Raw genomic sequence first — 27,017 nt, 5'->3', positions numbered from 1 at the left:
CCTTTGGCTCTCTATGACGGCGAGCCATGTTATCCAGAGGTTGTGGGGAGGTCGAGCGTGCGTGTGCCTGTGTGCGTTTCTGACCTGGTGGAGTGTACGTAGTGCGGGGCCCTGGTCCTCAGGTCGGGGGTGGAGGGCATGCTGGACTGGGAGTTCCAGAGAGGGAGGCTCCTAATGGGGCTGCTCTGGAGCGAGTTACTGCCCCCGGCCTCCGCACTCCCACAGCTGGGGAAACGCCTGTGACTGGGGGGAGAGAGAGAGAGAGAGAGGGAGGGAGTGAGGGAGCTGGCAGTGAGGCACCACGCCTCTCAACGTCCCTGTGCTGTTCACGCATCAGCTGCCACCCCTCCAGCGGCCCCTCACCTGGAGTGCGAGGAGCGCTTCTTGACCCTCTCGTAGGGCTCGTCCAGCGAGGACTCGCTCCACATCTTGGGCTTGATGGGCGACTTGTCGTAGTCCTGCCGCGTGTAGTGCAGGTGCCGCAGGCCCTCCAGGGACTGCGGGGGAGGAGGGCGGCCGTGGGAGGGAGGCCGCGGGGGCAGGCCCTTGTGGGGGGAGGCCGCCGGGGAGAAGGTGGGGGTCCCTGCCACCTGGGAGTCGTCTGGGACGGGAGAGGGGGGCGTGAGATGGAGGGTTAGACTGGCAAGGGGAACGCGTCCATTGTTCCGTATGCGGTGCAGTACGCGGTGAGAGTGGGTGGAAGAGAACGATAGAGTGAGAGAGGGAGAGTGGAAAAAAGAGGCCGATCGAGGAAGGGAGAGACCGAGATGAAGAGGGCGTCAAAGGAGAGAGATGGAGAAAAAGCGGATTCAAAGGGAGACGTACCATCGTCCAAGACCAGCGCGTCAGATAGTGAGCTGTCCTCCGAGCCTATGTTGGCTTCTGGAGTGAAAGGAACAAGAGCAGGGGGGTCAGAGGACATGTTCGATAACATGGTCTACGTGTGTGTGTGTGTGTGTGTGTGTGTGTGTTCTCACCCTCGATGATAAGGGAGGCTCTCTGCGTGGGCTTCTTGCCGGAGCGGACACGGTGCTCGTTGATGGAGTTCTCGATCTCCTGCAGCTTCTTCAGAGCGTTCAGGTACGACGTCTTCCTCTGCTTCTTCAGCTTCTTACTGCTCACGTGGGGGTCGCTGGCCAATCGCCGGGCCGCCTCGGTGATCTGGGATTGGATGGCGAACTCCCGCTCCAAGCGCTCCAGCTCTTCCTCCTGAGAGAGAGAGAGAGAGAGAGAGAGAGAGAGAGAGAGAGAGAGACAGAGAGAGAGAGAGAGAGAGAGAGAGAGAGAGAGAGAGAGAGAGAGAAAGTAGGAGAGACAGAGAAAGAGAGTAAGAAAGAGAGACAGATATTTTCAGTAATCTAAAAAGGTTGATGCTTGTCCACAAATATGATACTTTGAGCTAAAATAAATAGCCTCAACATGGACAAAATAAATAAACAATACTCAAATGTAGAAAACGCATGCTATGAATCACAGCTCTTAATGACCTACGCATGTGCAGTCATTCTCACACGTTCACACTGGAACATGTACACAAATGCGTGCCAGTACAAACACAAAGAGGAAATCATTTATCTCTTTTGCGCCCCCTACTTTCCCAGAATGGACCTGTTTCTCATGGGGCCTCTGTTAGCCCCCCAATAATAACAGCCCTCCCCTCCCCTCCCCTCCCCTCCCCTCCCCTCCCCTCCCCTCCCCTCCCCTCCCCTCCCCTCCCCTCCCCTCCCCTCCCCTACCCTACCCTACCCTACCCTACCCTCTACAGCACCGAGGATCAACTTGATGAAGTCACAGGATCCATGTCAGCAGCAAACCAGCCAGCAGCGACCGGAAGAACTGAGTGTATGTGCGTGAACAAATGTGTTCAAATGTGTATGTGGCAGGCTGTGTATGTGTGTGTCTTTCTGTGTGTGTGTGTGTGTGTGTGCGTGTGGCTTCCTAGAAAACATCCCAGGGACACACTAACAAAAACCCCAACTCAAATACATTTTGTTCACGGATGAGCATAAAATCAACCTACCCGCACACACACACACCACGGACGCTTTTGCTACAGTGGTGAATTTAGTTCCAACATTTCGGTCAACATCTCAAAGGACTATCTCAACCTACAGGAATCTCTGCCTAACACTCCCTAGAGCCCACTCCAAGAATAGCTTGTGTGTTCTGAAGCAACAGGGTCTACAATAGAGCAGTGTAGAACCAGAGACATCTTTCTGCTTGTCTGGCTGTTTCGTTACACTGTGCCCCTGGATCCCATTCAATATACACAATCCTAATGACACACTCACACACAGACACAGACACACACGCACACACGCACACTTGCCTACTATCACCACTTCCTGTGAATACAGACCCAGACAGCCTATATTTAGCCCGGTAGCTCTGGAAAATCTACCAGTGAAAGAAACAGCAGGAGAGACAGTCAGAGAACCAGGAGGATGGCTGACAGTCATCCCTGATCCGGGCCTCATCCTCTCTGTGTCTCTCCAACCTCCAGCAACAGTCCCTCATCTGAAATCCCTTTATTAAGTATTGTATGTATGTGTGTGTGTGTGTGTGTGTGTGTGGTCTCACCTCTCCCTTGGGCTGGATCTTCTGTTCGTCCAGTTTGAAGGCGGTGCCGATCTTCCTTCTGATAGTGGGGGCTTCCTCCCCAGGGTCTAGGGGGTACTCCTTAGGAAGCTTCCCCGTGAGCTCCTGCACACACACACACACCGTCAAACACACACACACACACCGTCAAACACATGTGCCCTTTGTTCTTGAGGTTCTCTTTGTGTGAGTGAGCGTGTGTGTGTGTGTGTGTGTGTGCTTCTTACGGCCTCTCTGATGCAGATGTTCTTGAGTTCTTCCATCCTCTGCTTCAGGGTCTCCTCCAGGGCGTCCTGTCTGGCCCTCAGGGCTGCCAGCATGTCCTTCTTAGCTGTCTGGGAGCTGTCCGACTCCTGGGAGCCTACACACACACACACACACAAACACGTGTTCAGAGACTAACAGGCAGGCAGATACATTGTTAAGGTCAAGAGACCCAACGTGTGTATGTGTTTCTGAGGAAGAGAGAGGGAGAAAGACAAGGGGGAGGGGGGTAGAGAGACTGTGTGCCTTGGGGGCACCTGCTGCCCTTTCAGGATGTTTACAAGGAAGTGACTGGAACATTTCGATAAGACTTGAACTTCTCTGTGTGTATGTGTGTGTGTATGTGTGTGCGTGTGTGTTTTTCAAAGGGGGTAGTTAAGGACAAATTGTGTGACACATGCTTGGTTCCAACCCCAAGCACACTAAGACGGGTGTGACCTCCCTCCCCCCCCCCCCTCTCTCTCTCTCTCTCTCTCTCTCTCTCTCTCTCTCTCACTCTCTCTCTCTCTCTCTCTCTCTCTCTCTCCCTCTCTCTCTCTCTCTCTCTCTGCCCCACACAGCACCACAGTCAGCTCACTGTAAACACCCGTTCCCATCCAGCCCAGCCCATCGTGGCAGCTAGATATCTCCAGATGATCCACCATCATATGTGACTTTGGCAGTTTAAACTAAAGGGTCCAAGTAAGACTGAAGAACCTATGGCCAATAGGATCCATGTGAGAAGGGGCTAAATTCAGAATCCTGGTGCCGGGCAGACATGGCCTTGGTTCAGAAGGGTGTCAAAAGATTACCAAATGAATGAGCCGAAGAAACAAGAGATGCAGGGGGGGGGGGGGGGTTCCAGTGAGAGAGCAAGAGAGAAAGAGATCCAAAGGGAAAGAGAGAAAAGGAGGGAGGAAGGGAGAGAGAAGCAGACAGACTGAGAGGAAGAGAGCCATGAGAGATACAGTCGCAGCAAAACAGAGGTTGACACAGCGTGCGAGGGTACCAGTGCTAGACAAGGATGCTACTGTGCAGGGAATGGAAGACGGCATCAGCATTCAAAGTCACGCCCTGTGCCAGCTCTCCCATTCTCACTTTTCGTCCTTCTTTCTTTTCTAACCTTTGCACAGACATGCATTGTTCTAAAGGCTGGGATAAAACAGTTCCCCTCCCCTTCCCTCTGCCTTCTCTTACATAAACTATATATATAGATCCAGGGCCCCTCCAGGATGGGCTGGGGCAGGAGGACTGTACGTATACGCACACACATACACAAGGGTGAGGGAGAGAGAGAGAGAGAGAGAGAGAGAGAGAGAGAGAGAGAGAGAGAGAGAGAGAGAGAGAGAGAGAGAGGGGGAGGGAGAAGAGACAAGGGGATAGAGAAAATAGGAAGGAAAAAAACCCAGCAAAGAATCGAAACCCTTTTTTTCAAAAAAGCAGCTGTTTCTGTCTCTCTTCTGTTCACCACACACTCACACACACACACACACTGACCCGAGGAGAGCAGGCTCCCACTGCTACCACTGATGATCTTGCCCTTGCTGCCCATGTTGGCTAGTTTGGAAGTCTTCAGCGTGCCAGTCTCAGTCAGGTCGATGGCGATCTCACTCAGACTCCGAGCTGCGTGGATCTTTGACTGCAGAAGTGCAAACACACACGTTCACATTTACACATTTCCTAAACTGGTCATCCGCAATGCATCAAGTTATCGAGTTGCATAAAGTGCAACAATATGTCTTGTGCACGTCTTGTATATTCCCTGAAATCACTAAATGCTTTTTAACAACACCGTCACCCAAGCTTGGTTGAATGAGCTGGTTTTGTGCTGGTGGTCTGTGTCGTGGCGGGGTTTCGGCTAACCTCACCTTGCTCTGCTTGCGGTCCAGGTAAAACTGATGTTGGCTGATGGCCATGGCCCAGATGGACTTGATGAGGGCAGGGCAGGCGTACCAGGTGTGCACGGCGATGCCACTGTGCCCAAACGTCCTCCTGGTCACAGACGCCCTACTGTTGGAGCGGACACAAGGCATCTTATATACACTGAAGAAGGTATACACACACAGACACACTGTCAAAGAGTCTACACACACACTCACCAAGTATAACACTATCTCTTCACTGAGAATAGCACCCATTCTCACCTCCCTGCGTATGAACTCAGCGGAATAATGCCAAAAAGTGTGTGTGACAGAGCGATAGATGGAGAGAGTTAGATAGAGGGGGAGAGAGTTACCTAGAGGGGTAGAGAGTTAGAGAGGGAGAGAGTTAGCTAGAGGGGGAGAAAGAGCGTGTGAGAGAGAGCAAGGGTGAGTCAGTGACCGACAGAGGCAGTGAGAAAGAGAGAAAAGGCGAGTTAAAGAGGCATGGAGAAAGTGAGGGTGGGAGCGAGAGAAGGAGGAAGAGAGAGGGAGAGAGAGAGAGGGAGAGAGGGAGAGAGAGGGAGAGAGAGAGGGAGAGAGAGAGAGAGAGGGAGAGAGAGAGGGAGAGAGAGAGGTCTAGTGGTACCACACACGTCGTTTCCCACACGGTGCACTCAACGCTGGCGAAACAGACATCTGTATCTGAGCTACAGACCACACGGGTAATGACTGTCTCCTCTTTCTTTGACTCTCTCGTCTCTCTCCCAAGTCCCTCTCTTCCTCCTCCTCCTTTTCTTTGCCGTCGTATAAACTTCATTCTCTCTTTCCCCCTCCTCCCAATTGTCCCTTCACTGTGAAGAATAACACTGCATCTGCAGGGATGTTAAATAAACAGAAAAGACTTCACTTCCTCCACATGACAGCCTGTGTACAGCGTGTGTAAGTACGCGTGTGTACGTGTGTCGGTGTGTGTATAACCAGTTAAGTCTGTGTCGATCCTCACGACAGAGCCCAGAATTGGGCTTGTTGTCTCAGACCAGCACAACTGGAGTGTCACAGTGTTAACCGTTTTACCGCTTTACAGTCGAGCCTATCTTAGGAATGTCTCCCTTACCTACGCAACCTGTCTGGTGTTCCTGCAGTTCCAATAAACGGTTTCAGCTGAAGCTGTAACCCGACCATAGAGCAATCAGATTGAACTCCCTGATGTGGATACACACACGCGCGCGCGCGCGCTCACACACACACAGACATGTGATTTAGATTTACCTCCTGGGATCATGTACTTCCACCGAAAACTTCTTCTCTCGGAAGTAGAGGTTCTCCAGCTGACGCCATTGAAACACCTGAGGGGCACAAGACACACGCGCTCGTCAGGGGCGTGGGCCATATGTCCGCACGCCGACCAAACGGGACAGATCCCAAAGCCACGGCGCTCCTAACGGGCGCGTACTCTACGTCCGCCGAGCGCTAGGGCTTAAGCCTAGCGTCCTCCAAAAAGCGCAAGTCTGAAGGAGGAGTGGAGGAGGAAACCCTGGTGAGGGGGAGGGGGGGGAGGAGGGAGGAGGGGGTCTCTGATCGGATCCAGAACGGGCGGTGTCGTCAGGGACTGTTCCCCCGCGGCTCAGCAGTATGACCTCACCTCAGAGAGAGGAGGCTCTCCTTCCCTCCGCTCTGCCTTTTCTCTCTCCTGTTCTTTTCCCTTCTCTCTACGAACCGTCAGCTCGTCTCTCAGCGGAGCCAGACCCGGCTGGGCGAGAGGGCTTCCCGTGGCCCGATCCCCCGTGCCTTTGTGTGTTTCGCCAACGAGCGAGGGAACAGAAAGTCCTGAGTGGGTGGGTGTTCACCATCTGTAGGCGAGCGTGAGTGTGTGTTGGAAGCGTGAGTGTGTGTGAAGTTAAGTTTCCTCTTCTCCCGGAGCCCTGCCAGCACGGCCAGGGAGGAGGGAGGGAGGGGGCTGTTTGGACCTCCTCTCCCCCTGACCCCTCCTCCCTCCCTGAGGGAGTACGCTTCCTGCTCTGGGCTCTGTGGCTGGGAGGTGTGTGTGTGTGTGTGTGTGTGTATGAGTGTGTGTATATAGGGGGTCAGGGGAAGGGGGAGGATGAGGGAGAGGGAGGCTTACTGTGGCCCCACCAAATGAAGTACTTTTGCTTTGTTTAGTCAGACCATTCTACACACACACACACACTTAGGTTTATGTCTGTTTCTTGTTACAGAGTCGCAGCAGTTATTGTTATACTTGCAATCTTGTCTTTATCAACCGGAACACACACACACAGAAAGGACTCACACACCCACTGGCTGGAGAAGAGGCTATTACGGTACAGAACAAAACTGAAACACGCCATTGCTAGCAGAGTGAGAACGAGCTCGGCGCAAAACAACAGGAGAAAGAGAAAACTATTGCAGGATGAGGGAGGGAGGGAGGGAGGGAGGGAGGGAGGGAGGGAGGGAGGGAGGGAGGGAGGGAGGGAGGGAGGGAGGGAGGGAGGGAGGGAGGGAGGGAGGGAGGGCAGGGGCACAGGCTTGGAATTTTAACAGCCTGGGAAAACAATGGAGAGAGGGATGAGGGAGGTAGGGAGGGAGGAAAGGGGGGAGAAATATTCCCCAAACTGCTTATGAACACCACACCCGAAGTAAGCGAAAGACGGCGTGAGTGAGTGTGTGTGTCTATGTGTGTGTGTGTGTCTATGTGTGTGTGTGTGTGTGTGTGTGTCTATGTGTGTGTGTGCGTGCATGCGTGAGGACAAAACATCAGGGTGCTTATCAACACGCTCGATGTAGGGTGAACTCTCAATGGTGTATGAAAAGTTAATGCTGCATGGTGCTAAAAATAAAGAGGCCGGACAGATAAGGTGGGTGTGCGTGCAGGAGTAGTACACACACACACACACGCGCGCGTAGCTGTGAAGAAGATTAGGAAAGGTGTCTGTGACTAGAGTGTGTAAGACTTTCCAAAAATAAAACCACGAGTACAGTCGACGCCATCTCTGCAGGCGTGTGTGGATATGTGGAGGTGACCATGGCGTCTTTCACAGTTAAGTTCACCTGGACCCCCGCCGGTATCCACACATGGAGACGATCTCGAACTGGAAGGACTGAATTTCTGAAAGACCTGACGTGTGGCACGACGCACGCACGAGCACACAATGGATCGGAGACGCACCGGATGTGACGGCGAACGAGTTTGAATCGCAGACACAGCGGCAGAAACACACGACGGAAGATGGGTGTCTGGAGGCCCTGGAGGGCCCCATCAGAGTACTGTTCTAGAACTGGGGGGCCAAAGACGTCCACGTCTATGCCAGTCAGCCCTGAGCTGGACCTCAGTTCTATAGGTCTATTGTGTCTTCATTAGGGTGGGTCTCTCATTCTCTCCAGCCTGGTCATACATTGTCGTGGAAACAGTGATCCAGCCGGCGAGCACTTCCTGTTGTTTGTAATTGGGTGGCGTTCGGGGAGAGGGGCGTCGATCTGAATTGTTACAGTCGTTCGAACACCACGGAATTAGGCGGTACAACAATGTCAGAAGGTTGTGTTGGCACAGTGACTATGTTGTTCGTTTCCAGGGCCTCAGTTGACAGTCGTATGATCATCGTGTAATCAGGGTGGATCTAAGTCTTCTCACTTCCAGTGACAGACGGAGGCACCGACTTCTCTCTCTCAGCCTCAATGAGTCCGTCGGTCAGTCGGTCGGTCAGTCAGTCAGTCAGTCAGTCAGTCAACTCATAAAGCTCTAATCTCTGGCTAAGTGACTCAGAGCACACTAACAAGGCATTTTTACTGTGTGTGGTTTAGTAGTAAATCTGTGTGAGTGTGTTAGGGAGGGAGCTTGTCGCTTGTGGCGAGGGAAGAGGGCAAGGTGGGCCAAATAAACAGGCTGGCTGCCTCGTGGTGTCTCATTCTAGTCACTGCAGGATGTTTCCCAGTAAAAACCACCTGATGAAACACATCTGCTACAACAGCCGCCCACACACACACACACGCACGCCACCTTTTACAGAGGGTAAAAGTCACGACAGAACCTTGAGACTTGACAGTCAAGACTATTTGAAACAACATTGGATAAGGCAGTGTCTCAGGCAGAGTCAGGAGCGCTCCAGTGGGTCGTTCCTCTGGGGACTGGAAGTCTTCTCCTCCTTCTGTCTCTGACTCACACACGACTGTGGGACTCATCAGTCTCTCTGCCTAACCACTGACTCACTGGTGGGTTAGGTAATGACTAATAATGATAGCCGGGCTGTGTCTGTTCTCGAGAACAGTGGTTGAACAGTGCTGTCTGTGTGTGTCTGTGTGTGTGTGTCTGTGTGTGTGTGTGTCTTCCGAGTGGGCCTTCCTGAGCATGTTACCCTAGCAGAAACTCTCCACCTTTGGCCAAACACAATCGCCCTATTGTAGTAAACTCCAGTCTTAGACGGACACATACCAGTGCTTTGTGTGTGTGTGTGTGTGTTGTAGACTCATGGATGAGGGGCCATGTGAACAGTTGCCATGGGCGACAAGATGCCTGATATGTTACAGTCTGTAGAGGTTGTTAACTTCTTGATCCCCCCTCCCTGTGTGTCAACGAATGCAACTATTCATGGGGGTCTGTGACGCGAGGAGAGAATATCAAATCAAATGGCCTTCTCAGATGATAGCTTCCACATCAGCTACGTTAGGGGTGTTCACGTCCTCTGGTCTCCACGGTGATGTCCCACGCAGGAAACCTCCGTCTCTCGACCAGAGAGAATGTGGAGAGAGCGGGCACCGGTGGGCAAGCAGACGTCGAGGCCGGAACGCTCTCGTCAGCACGTGCACACACGCGGCGAGACACGGGGGGGTAAACAGGAAACCTGACTTCAGGTGGAGTCGCCGCGTGCACGTGTGTGGACGTCCACACACGTGCACGCGGCGACTCCGCGTGTGTGTTGCCAGGCAGTTGGACGTGGTACGAGCGCCAGCCCACTGTGCCACAGGTCACGTCCATCACTGCATCTCTGAGAGCGGGGGGAGGAGGTCGGGAGGAGGAGGGCATGAGGGAGGGGGTAGAGGCTGGGTGAAGGGCCACTTGTGTCTCACCTTCCTGGGTTTGACCTTGTCCTGGTAGTCGTACTGGAAGATGCCTTTGTAGCTCAGACCCAGCCACCAAGGGATCCCCTGCTTATCCTGAAACACACACACACATTAGTCTGCCTGCAAGTCTGTTTGTGACTCTGGGTGTAGCAGTGTGTGTGTGTGTGTGTGTGTGTGTGTGTGTGTGTGTGTGTGTGTGTGAAGAACAATTGAAAGCTCCCCAAAGCCTGTCCAAGTCACCCCTCCCACTCCTCAGAGAGAGTTTGAGAGAGAGTGGTAAAACTGTACCTTGACCGCATAGTAATGCACTCCATATGTGGGTAGAGACTCTATGATGCTCATATAACTGGAAGACAGAGAGAGAGAGAGAGAGAGAGAGAGAGAGAGAGAGAGAGAGAGAGAGAGAGAGAGGGAGAGAGAGAGAGAGAGAGAGAGAGAGAGAGGGGGGAGAGAGAGAGAGACAGGAGGGTCAGAGCGAGATCTCAAAACAGTCACAGCACACTGAGATACAGACCATAACAAACACGCACTACTACTACTTCCTGCGTCTTACTTGACGATGGCCTGGCCCCTGGACTGTCCGGTGAGTTTCTTGTAGTGTTCTATCACTCTGTCCTCACTGCCACGGAGAGAGCAGCACACGGAAACAACCAGTGAGACTCAAAGAACACCTCCAGCTACAGGCGGAGCTGCAACATGAGGTGGAAAAAGAGAGAGGTCGCTCACCAGTAGGCCAGGGAGGGATGTTCCTTCAGGGCCTGAGTCGGCAATGCCGGAAGCTTCTTCAGGTCTCCCCTTGTCACGTCGTTACTGAGATACAGAGAGAGAGAAAGAGAGGAATGGTTAGGACTACGACGACCACTGGGCAACACACCAGCAAATGAACTACAGTTCACCTACAGATATCAACGCCCCACAAATCCTCCACAGAGAAAGATAGTACGCGCTGACAAACAGACAGGGAGTTATGGAGTGGCAGAGGAGGGGGGCTGGATCAATGGGATGGACCGTGGAGTCGTATCAGTGGTAGGAGCTGAAGGGGGGGTCAAGTTTAATGGGGAGGGGGGAACAACTGCTGTTCTGCTGTGTTCTAGGGGGATGGTGACTGGTGAGTCACACAGCTGGTCTCTTGGAGTTGTCTGGTAGGAGATAAGGTGGAGGGGGGAGAGAGAGAAAGGGGAGAGACTGACAGAGAGAGAGACACACAGAGAGAGCTGGCCTCCACACCGAAGCCCAACCTCCCAACCCTGGCCCCGGCCCTCTAATCCCCACAGCCCCCCTCCCCACAGCCCCCTGGGGATCTGGAGATGGGGAAAGCCCAGGCAACATGACAGCCAGGACAGCTAATAGATCACCTAATGCTCCAGATCAGAGCAGATCTAACCGGTCCAACCCAGTCCTTAAGCCCAGAATCAGACCTGCTTATCTGAGCGTGAGTGTGTGTGTGTGTGTGTGCGTATGAGTGTGTATGAGTGTGTGTGTGTACAGTATGTATGTGTGTGTGGCTGGAAGCCTGTACTGTTATTGGTTCAAAGAGGTGCAAGAACAGGGAACAGGGAGAGAGTGGGCCTGGCCATGAATCTATGTGTGTGTGTGTGTGTGTGTGTGTGTGTGTGTGAATGTGTGTGTGTGTGAGAGTGTGTGTGTGCGTCTGGTGGTACACAGAGGTCAATCGGCTGCAGTCTAGGTAGCAGAGGGTGGCCAGGAGGAATGTCTCATGGGTGTGTGTGTCTGGGTCACATTCCAGACCCCTATAGGACGACATGTTTTATTTACGAGGCCATTCACGGGAGGAAATGAGGTCAGAGGTAACGGCGGTCAGATGCGGTCTTGTATCGGTGCTATACAACACAGAGAACATTGACCGACACACACAGACCCCCCAGCTGAGTATGGAGAACTGGGATTTAAAGCCAGTAGCTAAGAATGGGACAATACAAACAGACACAAACACACACACGGAGACCCTGTCATGTGGTCGGGTGTGCTGTGGTCTTAAGGACCCCTGGGCTAGCCGTATTCACGAGCTTGGTCCTTAAAAGGCAGGAAGTCATGCTCTGGAACACACAGCAGCACAAGCTGGACAGAGGGTATGAGAGGAGAGGGGAGGGGAGGGGAGGGGAGGGGAGGGGAGGGGAGGGGAGGGGAGGGGAGGGGAGGGGAGGGGAGGGGAGGGGACCAGACACACATGGCCAGTGTTTGCGGGGGCGTTGCAGCGTTTCGCCTCAATGCTCAGAGGGACTGTCAGCGTCCCTATCTCGGACACACACACACAAACAAACTACTGAGACCACATCTGTAACTGTCTGCATTACATAGACTGTACTTCAGTTAGATACCAGAATGGAGCTTACCTGGTGAAGTCTCCTTTAGCCTCCTGTAGAGAGAAAGAGAGAGAGGGAATGACAGGAAGAGAGAGAGAAAAAGACAGAGAGGGGGAGTGGTGTGAGTGATATACATGAACATTGTGCGTGAGTCAGTGAGAGTACGTGAGAGCGTGGCCAGGGCCTCCTGTTCTACAATCATCCAGAAACGTTATCCCCCCCATCTGGAGCAAAACCACTGAAGGACAATCAAACAGACACCTGATAGCTCTACACCTGCACACACACACACGCACATGGAGGGAGCCCCTGTGTGTAACCCGAGCTCACAGCATCACTGAGGTCATGGACTGACTGAGGACCAGGTGGGGTGGAGGGTGGAGGGGACGGGACACTGGAACAGCAGAGCAGCAGGCTGGATCTGGAGCAGTATCCACCCTCTGCTGACCTGAGCAACACCAGGGGCCGCCATGTCAACACTTAGTTAGCTGGTGCTTCCAGAGGCGTCCGATCTGAGCTCAGGCTGTATGCTTCGACTTCAACACTCGCAAAGACTGTGACCTCGTAATACCAGTCAGGCTCAACCACAAACTCGCAGTAGTTTGTCTTACCTGAACAATATAGGAGGCCAGCTCGAAGACGACCTCGCTGTCGACCTCGATGTGCTCCTGGAAGACACAGAATGGGGGGGGGGGGGGGAGTGTTAGCTTCTAAATGTTGCTACCATGTGAGAATGATAAAGACATAGCCCTCCCCATGCCTTGCCATGTGGGTGAAATAGGGGGGGGGGGGTGCATTCCTGGATGCTTGCTCTGTCCTTTCATCTCTCAGCCCCTCCCCCCTCTCTCGTTTCATGACCTCTCATCATGGGGGCTTAGGGGGGGAGGATATCTGAGATTTGCTGAAATGGAGGGGTTGGGGTGTGTGGCTGTGGAGCATAGAGAGAGGGCTTCCTCACCCTTATGACCTCGTTGGTTTGTGAAGAATGTAAGCATGTGTGTGCGTGCGTGTGTCTGTGTGTTGAGTAGTGAGTAAGGCATGCAAGCAATGCACTCCGTTCAATCCCAGCAATCAATTGGTTTAGCGATCAGCCCGGCAGAGTGAAACACGACCCTGAGTAAATCTACCCTGGGCATGCCCCCCAATTGAGGCTCCCTCCATCACAGCCTGTAGTGAGTGTGTGTGTGTGTGTGACTGAAAATAAGAGAGAGAGTGTGAGAGAGAGAGATAGAGAGAAAGTGAGAGTGTGTGTGAGAGAGAGAGAGAGTGAGAGAGAGAGTGTGTGTTTGTGTGTGTGTGTGGGTGTGTGAGAGAGAGAGAGAGAGAGAGAGAGAGAGAGAGAGAGAGAAAGAGAGAGAGAGAAAGAGAGTGAGTGTGTGAGAGAGAGAGGCTGGAGGTGACATGAAGAACAGCCTTTTTCAATAGAATATCTATGAATGTGTTTCCTCTGCATGTTGTTCATAAACAGTCAGGTCTCTGGAAGACCTCCGTCTCTCTCCGCCAGGTGTGTGAAGAGGGGGGCCACCGGCCATTTGGGCATCCGGATGTGGACAGGACATTGTAGGCTACACTGAGTTCATTACAGTAACACGATCCCATGGTAGCATCCCAGTGAGGGACATTCAACAACAACCAAGGTCACACTCTGCTTATGTGGTGCTTGTTGTCTTTTTCTCATTTAATATCCCATTAGCCTAATCATTTCCCCTGTTGCTCTTAACGCAACACTGCTCAAAATGCAACCATGCAAAAGGCCGTTTTTCTTTTTTTTTACATTGTCTTACCTTGTATATGCAGGACTTTGCATTGAGAAAGAACAATTCAATCGTGGCATTGTCCTTCAGGTAGGATATGCTCTCTATGTAGAACCTAGGACAGAGACAACCACAGCTTCAGAATCACAGCGAGAATAACAGACCTACACCGTCTGGTAGAGGATGGTGAACAGAGGTCTTTTCTCAAATGTTCTTTGTCATGTTTGGCCGGGACTAAGTTCCGTGTTTATTGAGAGAAGGGAAGGAAGCTTCGGTTACATTCTATGGATGTGAGGAGTAGTTCACCAGACTCTTCACTGTCTATTGTTTCATCCCTGCCAAGATCATATGTGCAGTGAGTGAAGTCTTCCACTAGAGGGCAACATACACCAGACTCCACCACACTCCCCCTCTGTGCCCTGCTCTCACTACGCTGTTTGGAAATGAGCCATAATCAGTGTGTGTGGGTGTATATGTTAGTGTTTGTGTGTGTGTGTGTGTGTTTGTGTGCATATTCAGCACTGGTGTGTACACACACACACACACACAGTATGTCAACACACCTTAAATGTGCACACAGTGCACTTTACAGTCTTTCTCTTTGCAGAATCAGCAGTGAATAGTGACACACACACACACCAACACACCAAATGGTAAATACTGGCGAGAAAAGCACAGTAACCCACATCTGCATCAGTTGTGAGGGGCTTGCTGCCATGGTAACTTTGTAGGCTATATATAGAGAGTGAAAACACATTGGGCCTACAATAGCTAACCTCCTTATTAAACTGGCCTCCTCTCACATGACTTGGGGACATCTCCCTCAACATGTCACACAAACACACACGCACACACACACGCACCAATGCATACATACTATAGGGCCCAAAAGTTTAAGACCCCTGGTCAGTTATATTTTGCAAACATTTGAATGTCATACTTTTTTTTTTTTACAATTGGAGAGAAAATTGGGATCTTAGAAAAACCTGTGTGTGTGTGGACGTGTATTTGTAGAGGAGGTTACAGAGTGAGAGAGGAGAGAGGACTGTGGCATGATCAATAGAGGAGTTAAATCAGGTTATCCATTGAGCTGGTTGAGAGAATGAGAGAGGCCTTGTTGTCAATACTCAACGCGAGCATTTAATTAAAACCATGCAACACACACACACACAAACACACACATACACACACACTGTCCACACAGCAGCACACCAGAAAGACTAACACAGATACCTAAAATGTGAGATCTTATCAGAGAATCTATGTAAATAGCATATACAGACACACACACACACCTTTCTGTCATCTTGGACATCTGACACTGTGCGATAATGGATTCAGCTCTGACATTTGGAGACTGATTGTAGTTCCATCAGAGCGCTCACAGCCCAAGCTATGTGTGTGTGTGTGTGTGTAATGCGTGTGTGCTTGTGAGAGTGCGACCGGGGGGCGGGGAATGGGGGGATTGTGGCTGCAGATTGGCCAGAACTGAAAGTGGGCGGAGCGTATCTCTCCAGATGGTGTCAAAGTTCAGGAGGTCACGCCTCCATCTCTACCTCTTCAAACGGCACTTAGTGTACGATAAACACCCACCCACCCACAAACACACATGTGCTACAACAATGATGTAACAATGTTGTCGCTATAGCATTGCCCTAATTACGCTGAACACAACAAAACAAAATGTTCTTGTCTAGAAGTGTGCTAGAGCATGGTGAACAATAGTTCTTTAAGCTAGTAGTGATGTCACATGCAGATATGGCAGCATTGCAGGGACATTCTTATCACCAGAGGCCCTTCTGGGAGCAGGCATGGATTATATTGTTCTCAGGTACTTTTCCCAAGTGGGTCTTGTTGCTATGTACGCTGCACACCCCCTCCCACAGCATGCGTGATGTCATGTGGACCTTTGACAGACACAACAATGGGGAGTTCCCAAACCCAGTGTGTGTTTATGTGCGTGGGTGTTTGTGTGTGAATGTGTCCTGTACTGAGAAAGGAGAGGTCAGACCATTTCTTCTTTGAACGTGTACCTTTCATGTTAGGGTCAAACACACACACACACACACACGCACACATCCAGACACACAATGAGGTCCTGTGTGTGTGAGTCAGGAGTTGTTTGATACGAGACAGCAGCCATTGTGTGGCCGGTACAAAGGGCCGTCAGGGGAGGAGGGCGTGGTGTCCACACCCTGGCACGGCAGGCCAGCAGGGAGGAGCTGGACCCGACACACACACAGCGACGCCACACCAGACACAGGACGACACTCAGGATGACACAGAAGGAGCAGAAGAGAGACGGACGAGGGCCGGGAGGGAGACGAGGCCAGGCCAGGCCAGGCCAGGTGAGGTCAGGCCAGGTGAGGTCAGGAGAAGGGAGGAGGTATGGAGGGTGGAGAAAATGGAGAGAAGAGACAGATGGAGAAGGGTGGTCGTGTCATTTGGCCTGTGAAATGTCCGTGGCCTCTCTTGAACCCGACCGCTGGCGGTTGCACAGGCCCCACGGTCGGCACCGGAGTCGAGTTAGCTGAAGACTTAATGTGGGCGCAAACCGGAATAACAACAAATCAGTGAGCTTCTATTTTTCTGAAAATGAGCTCTTGCAAATTCCAGTCAGGGAGCTGCAAGTGGGTGAGATCTGTCAAGTTTCTGTTCCCCTGGAGAGAGAACAGAACCCTCACTGCCCTCTTCTAGACCCACGTAGTCATGGTGATTGCCGTCTGATGAGATCTGCATGCAGCGCATACTAATGAGCTCTCGGAGGAACGCGATTGGTGGTAAGGCCACATGGCGGGAGTTAAACACTGGGGTCAAAGCAATTTCATAGGCACCTGTCATAGCTAACCCCCACAAATCTGCTCTTATGAACACACACACACACACAAATACACACATAGGGCCTCTTCAATGCCAACTGTTTTCTCTACCATTTCTCTTTTCCTAACACCAAGCTGTCTTTCTCTGAAGCATGAACAAAAGCGCACACACGGTCACACTTGTGAGTTAGTGGTGATAATCACGGCCTTAAGCGTGGGATTGTGGAGCAGTTGGGCGTGTTTGTGTTTTTCTGTGCAGCAAAGTATAAACGTGTTGAGTGTGAGACGGAGCGTGGGAGCCTACCTGACACAGAAGAAGAGCACTATGGGTCCAGACTTCTTGGGGAACTCGTGTTCTAGAACCCTCCTGTCCAACTGCAGCCAGCTGAAATGGCCCCTGGGAAAAAACAAGGCCGACAAATGAGAGAGAAGCTTACAAACCAACCCGCTAATCACAGGATACAATGCTGCAACAGCAAGTACACTTCTTTCTGGTTTAGCTGATTTTGATCCTGTCTGGTCTTCCTCTTTCCCCTTCCTCGATCATCACTCCCACGGGGAAGAAAACTGCAGAGGCAGCTTGTCACCCTGGTAACCCAGCATGGTCTCCCGAGCATCATCTTTCATCCCTCACTCTCTCTCTCTCCCCCACTATCCCTTTGTCTTTCTCTCTCTCTCTCTCTCTCTCTCTCTCTCTCTCTCTCTCTCTCTCTCTCTCTCTCTCTCTCTCTCTCTCTCTATCTCTCCCTCTCTCCCCAACCTCTACCTTTTGGTCTCTGCCCCTCTTCCTTTACCACTCCCTTTGTCTCTCTCCCCCCACCTCTCCAGTTCTCTCTTTCTCTCTCCCTCCTTTTCCGTCTGAACCTCCCTTTGTTTCTCTCTCCTTTCCACCCTTCTTCCCTCTCCCCCCTCTCTGTAGATGCAAGAGGTCAGAGTTAAGAATCCCCCCCACATCCCTCCACATCACAGAAGCCCAGAGAGATATAACCCCCCCCCCCCCCCCCCCCCCCCCATCTAGTCGCCTGTCTACAGACCTGCTAGTTCCCTTAACAAATGTCAAGCACCAGTAGAAAGGTCAAAGCACTGTTTTAAACAGGTAGTCGAGAACCCCTGTAAAGGAGACTCTGTTGACCTTCATGTAAATCCATCAGAATGAGGTCTTTCTCCAAACCACCATGGTTCCTGTCTGGGGAACTGTGTCAATCACTGCAGATAACCGCTGTTTCATGTGTCACATACAGTAGGCCGTCTACTAAAAAAAGTAATGCTAGTTGGAAATTAAACCTGCCAACAGTCATTTTTTGTTAGTTTTTCTGCTGGCCAGCCAGCCAGCCAGCCTGCTAGCCAGCCAGCCAGCCAGCCAGCCAGCCAGCCAGCACAGCAGCCAGCCTGCCTGCCATCCAACCAGCCTGCCAGCACAGCAGCCAGCCAGCCAGCCCGCACACCAGCCAGAGCAGGAGAGTTCAGGACCTGTCAACTCACGTCTCGTCTGTGTAGGAGATGCCAAAGTACTCCTTCTCCTTGAGGTTGAAGTGGGAGGATACCAGATCCAGCAGGTCCTTCGCCATGAGCTTGGGCTGCAGGAGGAGAAGGAGAGAGTGAGACAGAGAGAGTGAGTCAGAGAGACAGAGAGTGAAACAGAGAGAGTGGCAGAGAGACAGAGAGTGAAACAGAGAGAGAGGCAGAGAGACAGAGAGTGAGACAGAGAGACAGAGAGTGAAACAGAGAGAGAGGCAAAGAGACAGACAGTGAGACAGAGAGAGTGGCAGAGAGACAGAGAGTGAGACCGAGAGAGTGAGTCAGAGAGACAGAGAGTGAGACAAAGAGAGTGAGTCAGAGAGACACCGAGACAAGTTTGTTTCGACGAAGGCAGTGTTTGTCACACAGTAGATGGATGTAGGTTGTTGGTCCACCGGTAAGCGTTTGTGAGCCCGAGTCAACGTGTGTTTAAGGTCTGAGAGGAGGGAGGACAGTAATTGCATCAGAGGTGTGCTGAAGAGTATGAGTGTGTATTGTAATGGCTATTGATTTACTGCAGTGACTCAGCTGTTTGACATGCGAGAGAGGAAGGTAGAGAGAGGGAGAAAGAAAGGGGGAGGAAGGGAGGAGGGAGGGAGAAAGACAAATAGAGCATATGGGTGCTGCTGACAGTGCAGACATTGCCCCTATCCCTCCCTCCCTCCCTGCTCCTTTCTGACCCACACCCTTACTGCAGAGTCATGGGTAGATGTGGACTGAACCACTGGACTGAGAGAGGGGTGGTGGTGGGGGGGGGGGGCTGGGGGGTTAACACTGTAAGGAAACTCTTGCTATGTAGTGTACTGTCATCAACCACACAATGCACAACATGCTATTGCGTGCACAATGCATCGTCTGTTCAGATAGGAAGGGCGGAGAATGAGATAGAAAGACGGAGAAGCAGGGTTGGAGAGAAAGAGAGCGGGAAATGAAGTGAGGGAAAGAGAGCGAGAGATGTGCCATGTGTTGTTGGTTGACAGTCAGAGAAAGCACTCCACCCTGAGGTTAACCATGGGTGTGTCCCATCACACACACACACACACACACACACATGCTAACCCTTCACCCTGTAGATGGTAACCCCGGTCAACCCCCTTTGGTCGAATCTTGTCTCTACAGCACAACGACAATGACACGGGCTACCAAGAGCTATTTAAAGACAATGTGGTGATGTCACTCAGGCACAGCTATACACTTACAATTGTGCACACACACAAGAGCACACACACTCACATCTTCAGTGACCTAGATCTAGCCAGAGAGCTACGCCTACTCTAGGATAATGCTACACAAAAAGACTCTGGAGAGAAGGGGAGAGAGGGAAAGGGAAAGAGAAGATGCTAAAGAGATGGTTCAGTAATTATTGTTGGCTAAACCGCGCTAAGCAACAAACCTGTATTCCATTTTTTCTTTTATCAAGCCATTGTAGAATGGTTTGTTTTATCCCAACTAACAGAGTTGATGTTGGTGTATATACAGCAAAGTTAGTGTGTATACATTTACCCCCTCCCTCCCTCCCTCCCTCCCACACACACACACATCCTTAATCTAGCTCTGTATACATGTCTGTTCTGTAATTGTTCTAATGGGTGTTTTGGGCCTGAACATCAGGCATAAACATGGTGTTTGACACAGACACACTGAACAGCCCTGGAAACAGTAGCCATTACAGGGGGTGGGTCATACTTATGGGCCCTTTTTCACCCACACGGATATCAGGACAAGGAAACAAACATCCACACGTGTCCCGTAGTTCTGGGTCTATGAGGGACAGTGGATGTTACACAGAGTGAATCGTTCTGAACAGAATCAAAAAGATAGAATGGTAATCGTGAGATGAATGCTAGGAGTGACAGTTGCTGGGTGATATCAAACACTCAAACACACCTGCAGACACAGTTATGACATTGAGCCTCATGCTGTCATTTTAACCATTCTTGGAGCTGGTGAGAAGTATGTGTTTAAACCCAACTTTATTGACAGGATGAGTGGTGACAAGGAGAGAAACGGAAAGGAGCTGAAGATGTCTGACAGTGTCTGAGACCTGACTCTGAGACCTGACTCTGAGACCTGACTCTGAGACCTGACTCTGAGACCTGACTCTGAGACCTGACTCTGAGACCTGACTCTGAGACCTGACTCTGAGACCTGACTCTGGGACCTGACTCTGAGACCTGACTCTGAGACCTGACTCTGGGACCTGACTCTGAGACCTGACTCTGAGACCTGACTCTGGGACCTGACTCTGGGACCTGACTCTGAGACCTGACTCTGAGACCTGACTCTGGGACCTGACTCTGAGACCTGACTCTGAGACCTGACTCTGGGACCTGACTCTGAGACCTGACTCTGAGACCTGACTCTGGGACCTGACTCTGAGACCTGACTCTGGGACCTGACTCTGAGACCTGACTCTGAGACCTGACTCCGGGACTGCCTCAGGTGTGGCCAGTCCAGTGCTAGCCTCCTTCCACAGCCCACACAGCCCTCAGGTTCTGGTACTGACCTGTAGGTCTACTCCTAATGGAGCACGTCTCCTCAAAAGAAAGACCACACACATGCTTACAAACACACACAGACACACACACAAAAGATACACCATAAGGGCACACTAACAGAGCACTGAGGAAGAGGAGGAACAAGAAGGCGATGGCGAAGGAGACTCATACGCTTCTCCTCTCTCTGTGATTGGCCATCGCTCCTGTCTGATCAGTGCTTTGGATGGTGCGTGTACAAAACAGGTTTGACTTCACCGTGTTGACATCAGCCTGTGAAGGTAGATATGAGCTGTGTTCTATGTACAGTGCAACAGTCTAATGGCGGTGGGCCCCTGCAGGCTCGTTTAGCAGTAACCTGTCCTCCATCCTCTCCGGAGCGCACAGGAAAACCAGGAAGTGCTCTGGAACTCTCTACGGTGCCATTAACCCTGCACTAGCCGGCTGCACATGTACCCTCAGAAGGAGAGATGGAGCGAGAGAGAGATGGAGATAAAGAGAGAGACAGAAATTTTGATTTACAGTACACAGGATGACCTAGGTCTGTTAATGACATCCTCTCTCTCTCTTTTCATATTTATATCTATATGTCAGGCAGGAGCTGGACCGATAATTTCCAGATAATGCAGGCATTATTATTTATATCGCTGGTGATCAGTCAGGTCTGTGAAGACAAACGTTCCACTTCTAGGTCTGGTTTTAGCATCCTTTCCTATTCTCTCTTCTACATTTCCCTCCAAACATCCTTTATGTGCTCTCTCTGGGCCTCATCTTCACTCTCCCTGGGTGCTCAAATGAGTGAAGAAGAAAAAGATGAAAAGACACAGAGATGAGGAGCCGAGAGGAAAATGAAATGTGAGGCGCAGAGAAAGAGAGGGATGGAGGATAGAGAATTGAGAGCAGTCGATGGGAGCTGGGTGGGAGAAAAGATGGGGGGGGGGGGGGGGTGGAGGAAAGAGACGAAGAAAAGAAGTGAGAGAGGTGGAGTGGAGAAGGAGAGAGAAGTCTGTCCACCAATGAGGGGGACTCTTTGAGAGAATCAGTTCTGGCAGAGTAATCACATCAGTGTGCCTGCAGACCTGTCCTCCACTCTCATCTCACTATTCTCTCATTTTCTCCATTGAGAGAACAAGTCTTATTTTCCCACTGGCTCTCCTGCTTCCTAACCAGTTATAGAGAGAGAGAGAGAGGTTGGAGAGAGGGAGAGAGGTTGGAGAGAGAGAGAGAGAGAGAGAGAGAGAGAGAGGTTGGAGAGAAGGAGATAGTTCAAGAAAAGGGGGAAGGGGGAGGTCTTTTACGGGGATTTTAGAGGAAGAGAGCTAATGTCCGTCCGGCCAGGCTATTAGGGGGTCAGGGGACTCTGAATGTGGGGGATGTCACTGGCAATTGCAGGCAAGAACGAGGAGTAATCTTGGAATGGAAAAAGGAGCGTGAATTATAACTGTCTTTAAATGATTGTACTCGCTTGAAATATATTAGTGTTGCTTGATTTTTCCACAGGTACACTCTTGCACTTTTGAGGTTCTTGCTGTTTAATTGTAATTGTAACTTGTCTAACCATATACTCTTATTGTTCTTCCCTTTGGGACTTATTTGGTTTCACAACGTATGCTTCATGTTTGGCTACCCGCAATGTTTGTCTCGTTGTTAGGATCAGTGACCTATGCACTTTTGTAAAACTCTCTCTTGGAAGTCGCTTTGGATAAAAACGTCTGCTAAATGCATAAATGTAAATGTGTAAATGGATAGTGAAAGTACCCATAAGCCCTACAGAGTCGGGGAAGGAGGACGCAGGATCATGGACACATTTGGGCTTCATGTTTTCTCTGTGTTCCAATCCCATAGTGTTGGCCAACCACCTTGAGCAATCTTGTTTGCAATACAAAGCTGTTTGAGTCACGAAACGGCAATATAAGGGAACGCTTTAGCCAATACCTGTGAGCCAGTGAGCTGACGTTGAAGCATGTTGTGAAGCTGGGCGACAGTCAGGCCAGACGGATTCCGTCTGGGCTGCTCTGATTGGTCAGAGGACAAGGGCAAGGATGCGTCTTCGGGTCGTTACTGGAGACAAGTGTGTGTGTGTGGGTGGGGGGTGCACTGTTTTTGTCAAGACTGAAGGGAAGATGGAGTTTCAGTTGTTACTGAGGATCGGGGACTGGTTGTCTGCTTCTAAGACTAGAGGCAGTAAGGGAGGGCAGGGGGGGAGTAGGATTCCAGGATGGCGGTGGAGGTAAGGGTCTGTTTAGGACATCATTAGGGCTTCACTGCGTGCCTGGCTGGCCTTTCACCAGGGAGGGGAAGGGCATGGATAGAGAGGAAATGCATGCGTGTGTGTGTGTTTGTGTGGTGTGTGTGTGTGTGGTGAGACGAGGCCATGTTTCCACTTTCTGTCAGCGGTAATTGACCCTCTAAAGAGACAATGTGTGTGTGTGTGTGTGTGTGTGTGCGTGCCTACACGCGTGCACATGCTCTCACCTGGACAAGAAGCTCCAACTTCCTGTCGTCCAGAAGGTGGACCTGGCACCGCCTCCCCTCCGTCATCTGCCAGAGAAGAAGAAGAAACCGTGTTACATTTAGCCATTTCGCAGACGCTCTTATCCAGAGCGACTTACAATAAGTACAGGGACATTCCCCCGAGGCAAGTAGGGTGAAGTGCCTTGCCCAAGGACACAACGTCATTTGGCACAGTGGGGAATCAATCCAGCAACCTTCTGATTACTAGACCGATTCCCTAACCGCTCAGCCACCTGACTCCTGACTGTGTTCCATCACACATCCACAAACCCTGCAAACGACGACATGCAAACAGCACAGTCCCACTCCACACACCCTGTGTGGAAACCCCTGCAGTTCAACTATAAAACGCCATCAGTGAGATAGGAGAAACATTCACCGGCCCATCACGGGAATATCAGCACAGTGACACACTGAGCAGGGCCGTGCAGCAGTGGATCATGTTGGACTGCACCTCCCAGCCTTAACAAGGTTAGTCAAGCTATCTAGACACAATGAGCCGATAGAAGCTGCATCCTGTCCTCTTCCTTCTGAACATATCTCACATTCCTGCCAGAAAGGGAAGTACATTCATTCAGCAGCAACTCGACGCCAGCCAAGGGGAACCACGCTCAGATCATCCTGGTAAGTAGGAGTGTGTGTCTGTGTGTGTGTGTGTGTGTGTGTGATGTACTGCCAAAAACTGATATTATTCTGACAATCCCAGGTGTGGGCATCGAAGCAGGTGGAATAAGGAAATACACACAAACACACCAGCAATTCATGTCTAAATCTACCAACTCAAGGAATCCCTCGAAGTGTTTCTGTCATCCTCCAGCAGAATGTTTCTGCTGATGACTCTGCAGCTCCTACAGCAGAGATCCTTTGAAATGGATGGAAGTCTGGATGAGGAAAGAAAATCTTAAACCTTTCGACAACGAGTCGCCGACTTTGCCAGAGCTCTCAGCATGTAGCAAGTATGTGTGTGTGTGTGTGCGTGCATGTGTGTGTGTGAGAAAGAAAGACAGAAAAGAGCCTTTGGCACATGTGGAGTTCCTCTGCTCAGTGACAGGAAGTAGAGACCCCAAGGAACACAAACAGTGCTGGCTCCTCCCACACTTCCCTCCCATCTGGGGGAAAAGCATGAGCGAGGAGGGGCGGGGAGGAGAGAGGGAGAATAGCGTATATACCCTAGTTTCAACCCTTCCACCCAAAAGCACCAAAGCGAAATGAACTCATGTCGAGCATATGTTTATTCACAGGTCTCCAGGACATACAGTATTAAATTCTACACTCAAGTTTGGTCGAGCAGTCACTATGCTATCAGTGATTTCTACTCTGGGTGTCTGTCGTTCCTCCCCACACACACACAGACGTTGGGGCCTTCTAGCAGTGAGGTGATAGGCCGGGGGGTGGGGACCTTACAGCAAACTGAGGACACGGAGCCAGAGAGCCAGGTGCTGTTTCTACACACACCGCTGTGTGAGCTCGGACCAGTGTTTATGCCGTGCATGTGTGCAAGCCTTTAAGGCTGATGGCCCTTTGATGGGCTTAGTGTGCTCTCCTCCTCCTCCTCCTCCTCCGCTGTGGTCTAGAGTTTAGAGTGCACCTGCACACACACCCCAGAGCTATGTACTCATCTGCCTTCTCAAACGTTTCTTTTCCCTCCCGTAGCCGAGGTGTGGCAGAACTAGGACTTGGTGGACTAGATGTCGTAAGACTAAGTGGTCTAGGTGTTGTTTAAAAAAAGATGTTGTTACTAGACTGTTCGACAACCCCGGTTCTGTCTGTGCTGATTCTTGCAAGATGACAATGCTTGGTCAGTTCTCAAGTACTTAGGGTTGCGGTGTAAGACGTGTCCATATTGAGTCTGTATAGGTACCCATGATATACAGGCCAGGACAAGGTCATCAGTATTTCTAGCACATTAACTCCTGGTGTCTGGGCAAGCACCTTACAGGAGCTTCTGTTCAAACTGCTGACCACAGAAAGCAGCAGTACACACTGCATAGATAAAGCTTGAGCTCTCTCTCACACACACACACACACACACACACACACAGCTGCCTGTGTCTTATCTATGTACGCACAGGCAGTATCCATTTACTGTTTCTGACAAGACACATTAGTAAGTTTGCACAGGGTAGCTAGTGAGAGACACCAACTAGCTTGTGGCATTGTTAAGAATGCCTGCTTAGATTTCAAACACCGGAGTAGTAAATATTTATTGAGAACTGGACACATTCATTTCATTCGGGAACACTGCAAGATTACATTTCCGAAACTTTATCCAAATTAAAGTAGCCTATGTATCTATTGTTAAAATGCTACCATATTCACCAAATGGTTGTTTTTCTCTTTTATCTCCAGCTATCAAAGCACCTCCATCACGGAAATAACACACAGCAGTTGTGGAAAACAACTGAAGTAAACAAAATGCAATTGTTTTAAACCGGACGGGCTTCTTTTCACGACAACAATGCAGGCCATTGCATCTCCAGATCACCTGGTCCACTGGCAACACTCATTAACGTTATTATTATGTATCTGTAATGGTATCATTGTATGTGGACTCGGGGAATACAGTGTTAACAGCCAGGCAGAGTTCTCTGTTTTGTATTGCTGTGGACTATTCAAGGCAGTTAGCACAACCTCGATTCACATGGTAAAAACTAACGTCCTCTGCTGTGTGACAAATATAGCCTCTGAGGAAAATAACCTCCACCTCTGGCTTCGTACTGTATGGAGATAATTCTGAAAATGTTTGACCCAATAGGCAAGTTAGAATGCCATGGATGCCTCGAATGGCCATAGACACCCAGCCATTATAGATTATGGCTTGAAAACTGGAATGAAAAACAATCACATACGTGAACTATTACGTGAGAGACTAAACAAGAGACACATTGTTATATTCCGGAATAAAACATTAGATTGACATTGACAGAAATGCATCTCATTATGTTACATTTGAATCGGACGACGTCCAGCGATCGATAAGCTGTAGGGATAATATTGATGCTGATTACCTTCCGAAATCTTTATAGTCGCTCCAAACGAGGGTTGATCTGTCAAACCCAAAATAATCCCAATAAAATATGCATTAAATCCAGTTCCGAGAATTCGATCTTCTCCGGCCTAGAGGCACATCAGCATCCATGTTATAGCCTACTGACCGGTGCCACTCGCGGGAGAAGCGTATAGCTTGATTCCCGGTTTCCGTTAATGTGTTTTAAAACCCGCAAACCGAGACAACCGAATCAAGACTTCACGTGTCTTTCTACATGGAAGAGTCTCGCGCACAGTTACCCTATCTGTATTCCAATAGCCAGAACTGCACTGTTACTGCTTCACCATCATCCTCCAGAAAACAGAGGCTGTCTCTGGGCTGGTCCGGCCGACCCCCCTTCTTTCTCTAGTGACACCGGCGCCGTGCAGAAACCGTGTGAACATGCAGCGCTGTAGACTGTACCAACGGTGTACAAGCGAGGGGTCCGACGTTATCATAATCATCTATCTCCGTTAAAGTCAAATAACCCATCTTCCGTAGCTGTATTTCCTGTAGCTACCGTCCCCTTGATATTCCATTATCAGTGTTGTTTTTTTTCGAAAACACGGGAATAATGGAGGAAAAGACGTGGGGGCGGGGAGAGAGTGAAGGGGGAATTTTCTGCAGCTCACAGACACAGTCGTGAGAAACTGCAGACGGCTGTGTGTGAGTGCGTTTGTTTGCGTTTCTGTGTGTGTCTTATGTTGAGGCTACTACAAACCTATGTGTGTTTGAGACTGCTGGGAAGAGTGTGCCTTACTGGGTTAAAGAAAGTGTGGTTGTTGATTTTCGTTTGTGTGTGTTCAA

The 27,017-nt window shown here is 50.6% G+C and overlaps 1 protein-coding gene across 7 annotated transcripts in view; it reads right to left on the bottom strand.

The window, feature by feature from the left end:
- Positions 1 to 27,017, bottom strand: part of frmd4a (FERM domain containing 4A) — a 61,330-nt gene that overhangs the window by 6,997 nt on the left and 27,316 nt on the right. For 6 of the 7 annotated variants that reach the window (XM_084672027.1, XM_084672026.1, XM_084672023.1 and 3 more), the window contains exons 2-20: positions 23,144 to 23,209; positions 18,138 to 18,232; positions 16,960 to 17,052; positions 13,867 to 13,951; positions 12,694 to 12,750; positions 12,113 to 12,135; positions 10,485 to 10,568; positions 10,312 to 10,377; positions 10,047 to 10,104; positions 9,765 to 9,851; positions 5,973 to 6,049; positions 4,710 to 4,851; positions 4,339 to 4,480; positions 2,826 to 2,959; positions 2,581 to 2,703; positions 978 to 1,209; positions 826 to 882; positions 364 to 601; positions 85 to 243 (exon numbers count right to left, since the gene is read on the bottom strand). In XM_084672027.1, the coding sequence (XP_084528153.1) occupies positions 85 to 243; positions 364 to 601; positions 826 to 882; positions 978 to 1,209; positions 2,581 to 2,703; positions 2,826 to 2,959; positions 4,339 to 4,480; positions 4,710 to 4,851; positions 5,973 to 6,049; positions 9,765 to 9,851; positions 10,047 to 10,104; positions 10,312 to 10,377; positions 10,485 to 10,568; positions 12,113 to 12,135; positions 12,694 to 12,750; positions 13,867 to 13,951; positions 16,960 to 17,052; positions 18,138 to 18,232; positions 23,144 to 23,209 (2,018 nt within the window). Of the gene's footprint in view, positions 1 to 84; positions 244 to 363; positions 602 to 825; positions 883 to 977; positions 1,210 to 2,580; positions 2,704 to 2,825; positions 2,960 to 4,338; positions 4,481 to 4,709; positions 4,852 to 5,972; positions 6,050 to 9,764; positions 9,852 to 10,046; positions 10,105 to 10,311; positions 10,378 to 10,484; positions 10,569 to 12,112; positions 12,136 to 12,693; positions 12,751 to 13,866; positions 13,952 to 16,959; positions 17,053 to 18,137; positions 18,233 to 23,143; positions 23,210 to 26,190; positions 26,714 to 27,017 lie in introns of those variants that run through there. The other variant, XM_084672028.1, reaches the window with a different exon arrangement.

The sequence above is a fragment of the Hypomesus nipponensis genome, chromosome 14, assembly GCF_054491055.1.
Source record: "Hypomesus nipponensis isolate SF chromosome 14, ASM5449105v1, whole genome shotgun sequence".
NCBI classification, from domain to species: domain Eukaryota; kingdom Metazoa; phylum Chordata; class Actinopteri; order Osmeriformes; family Osmeridae; genus Hypomesus; species Hypomesus nipponensis.
Note: the sequence above shows the minus strand (reverse complement) of the source record. Positions and strands in the feature narration are given on the sequence as shown.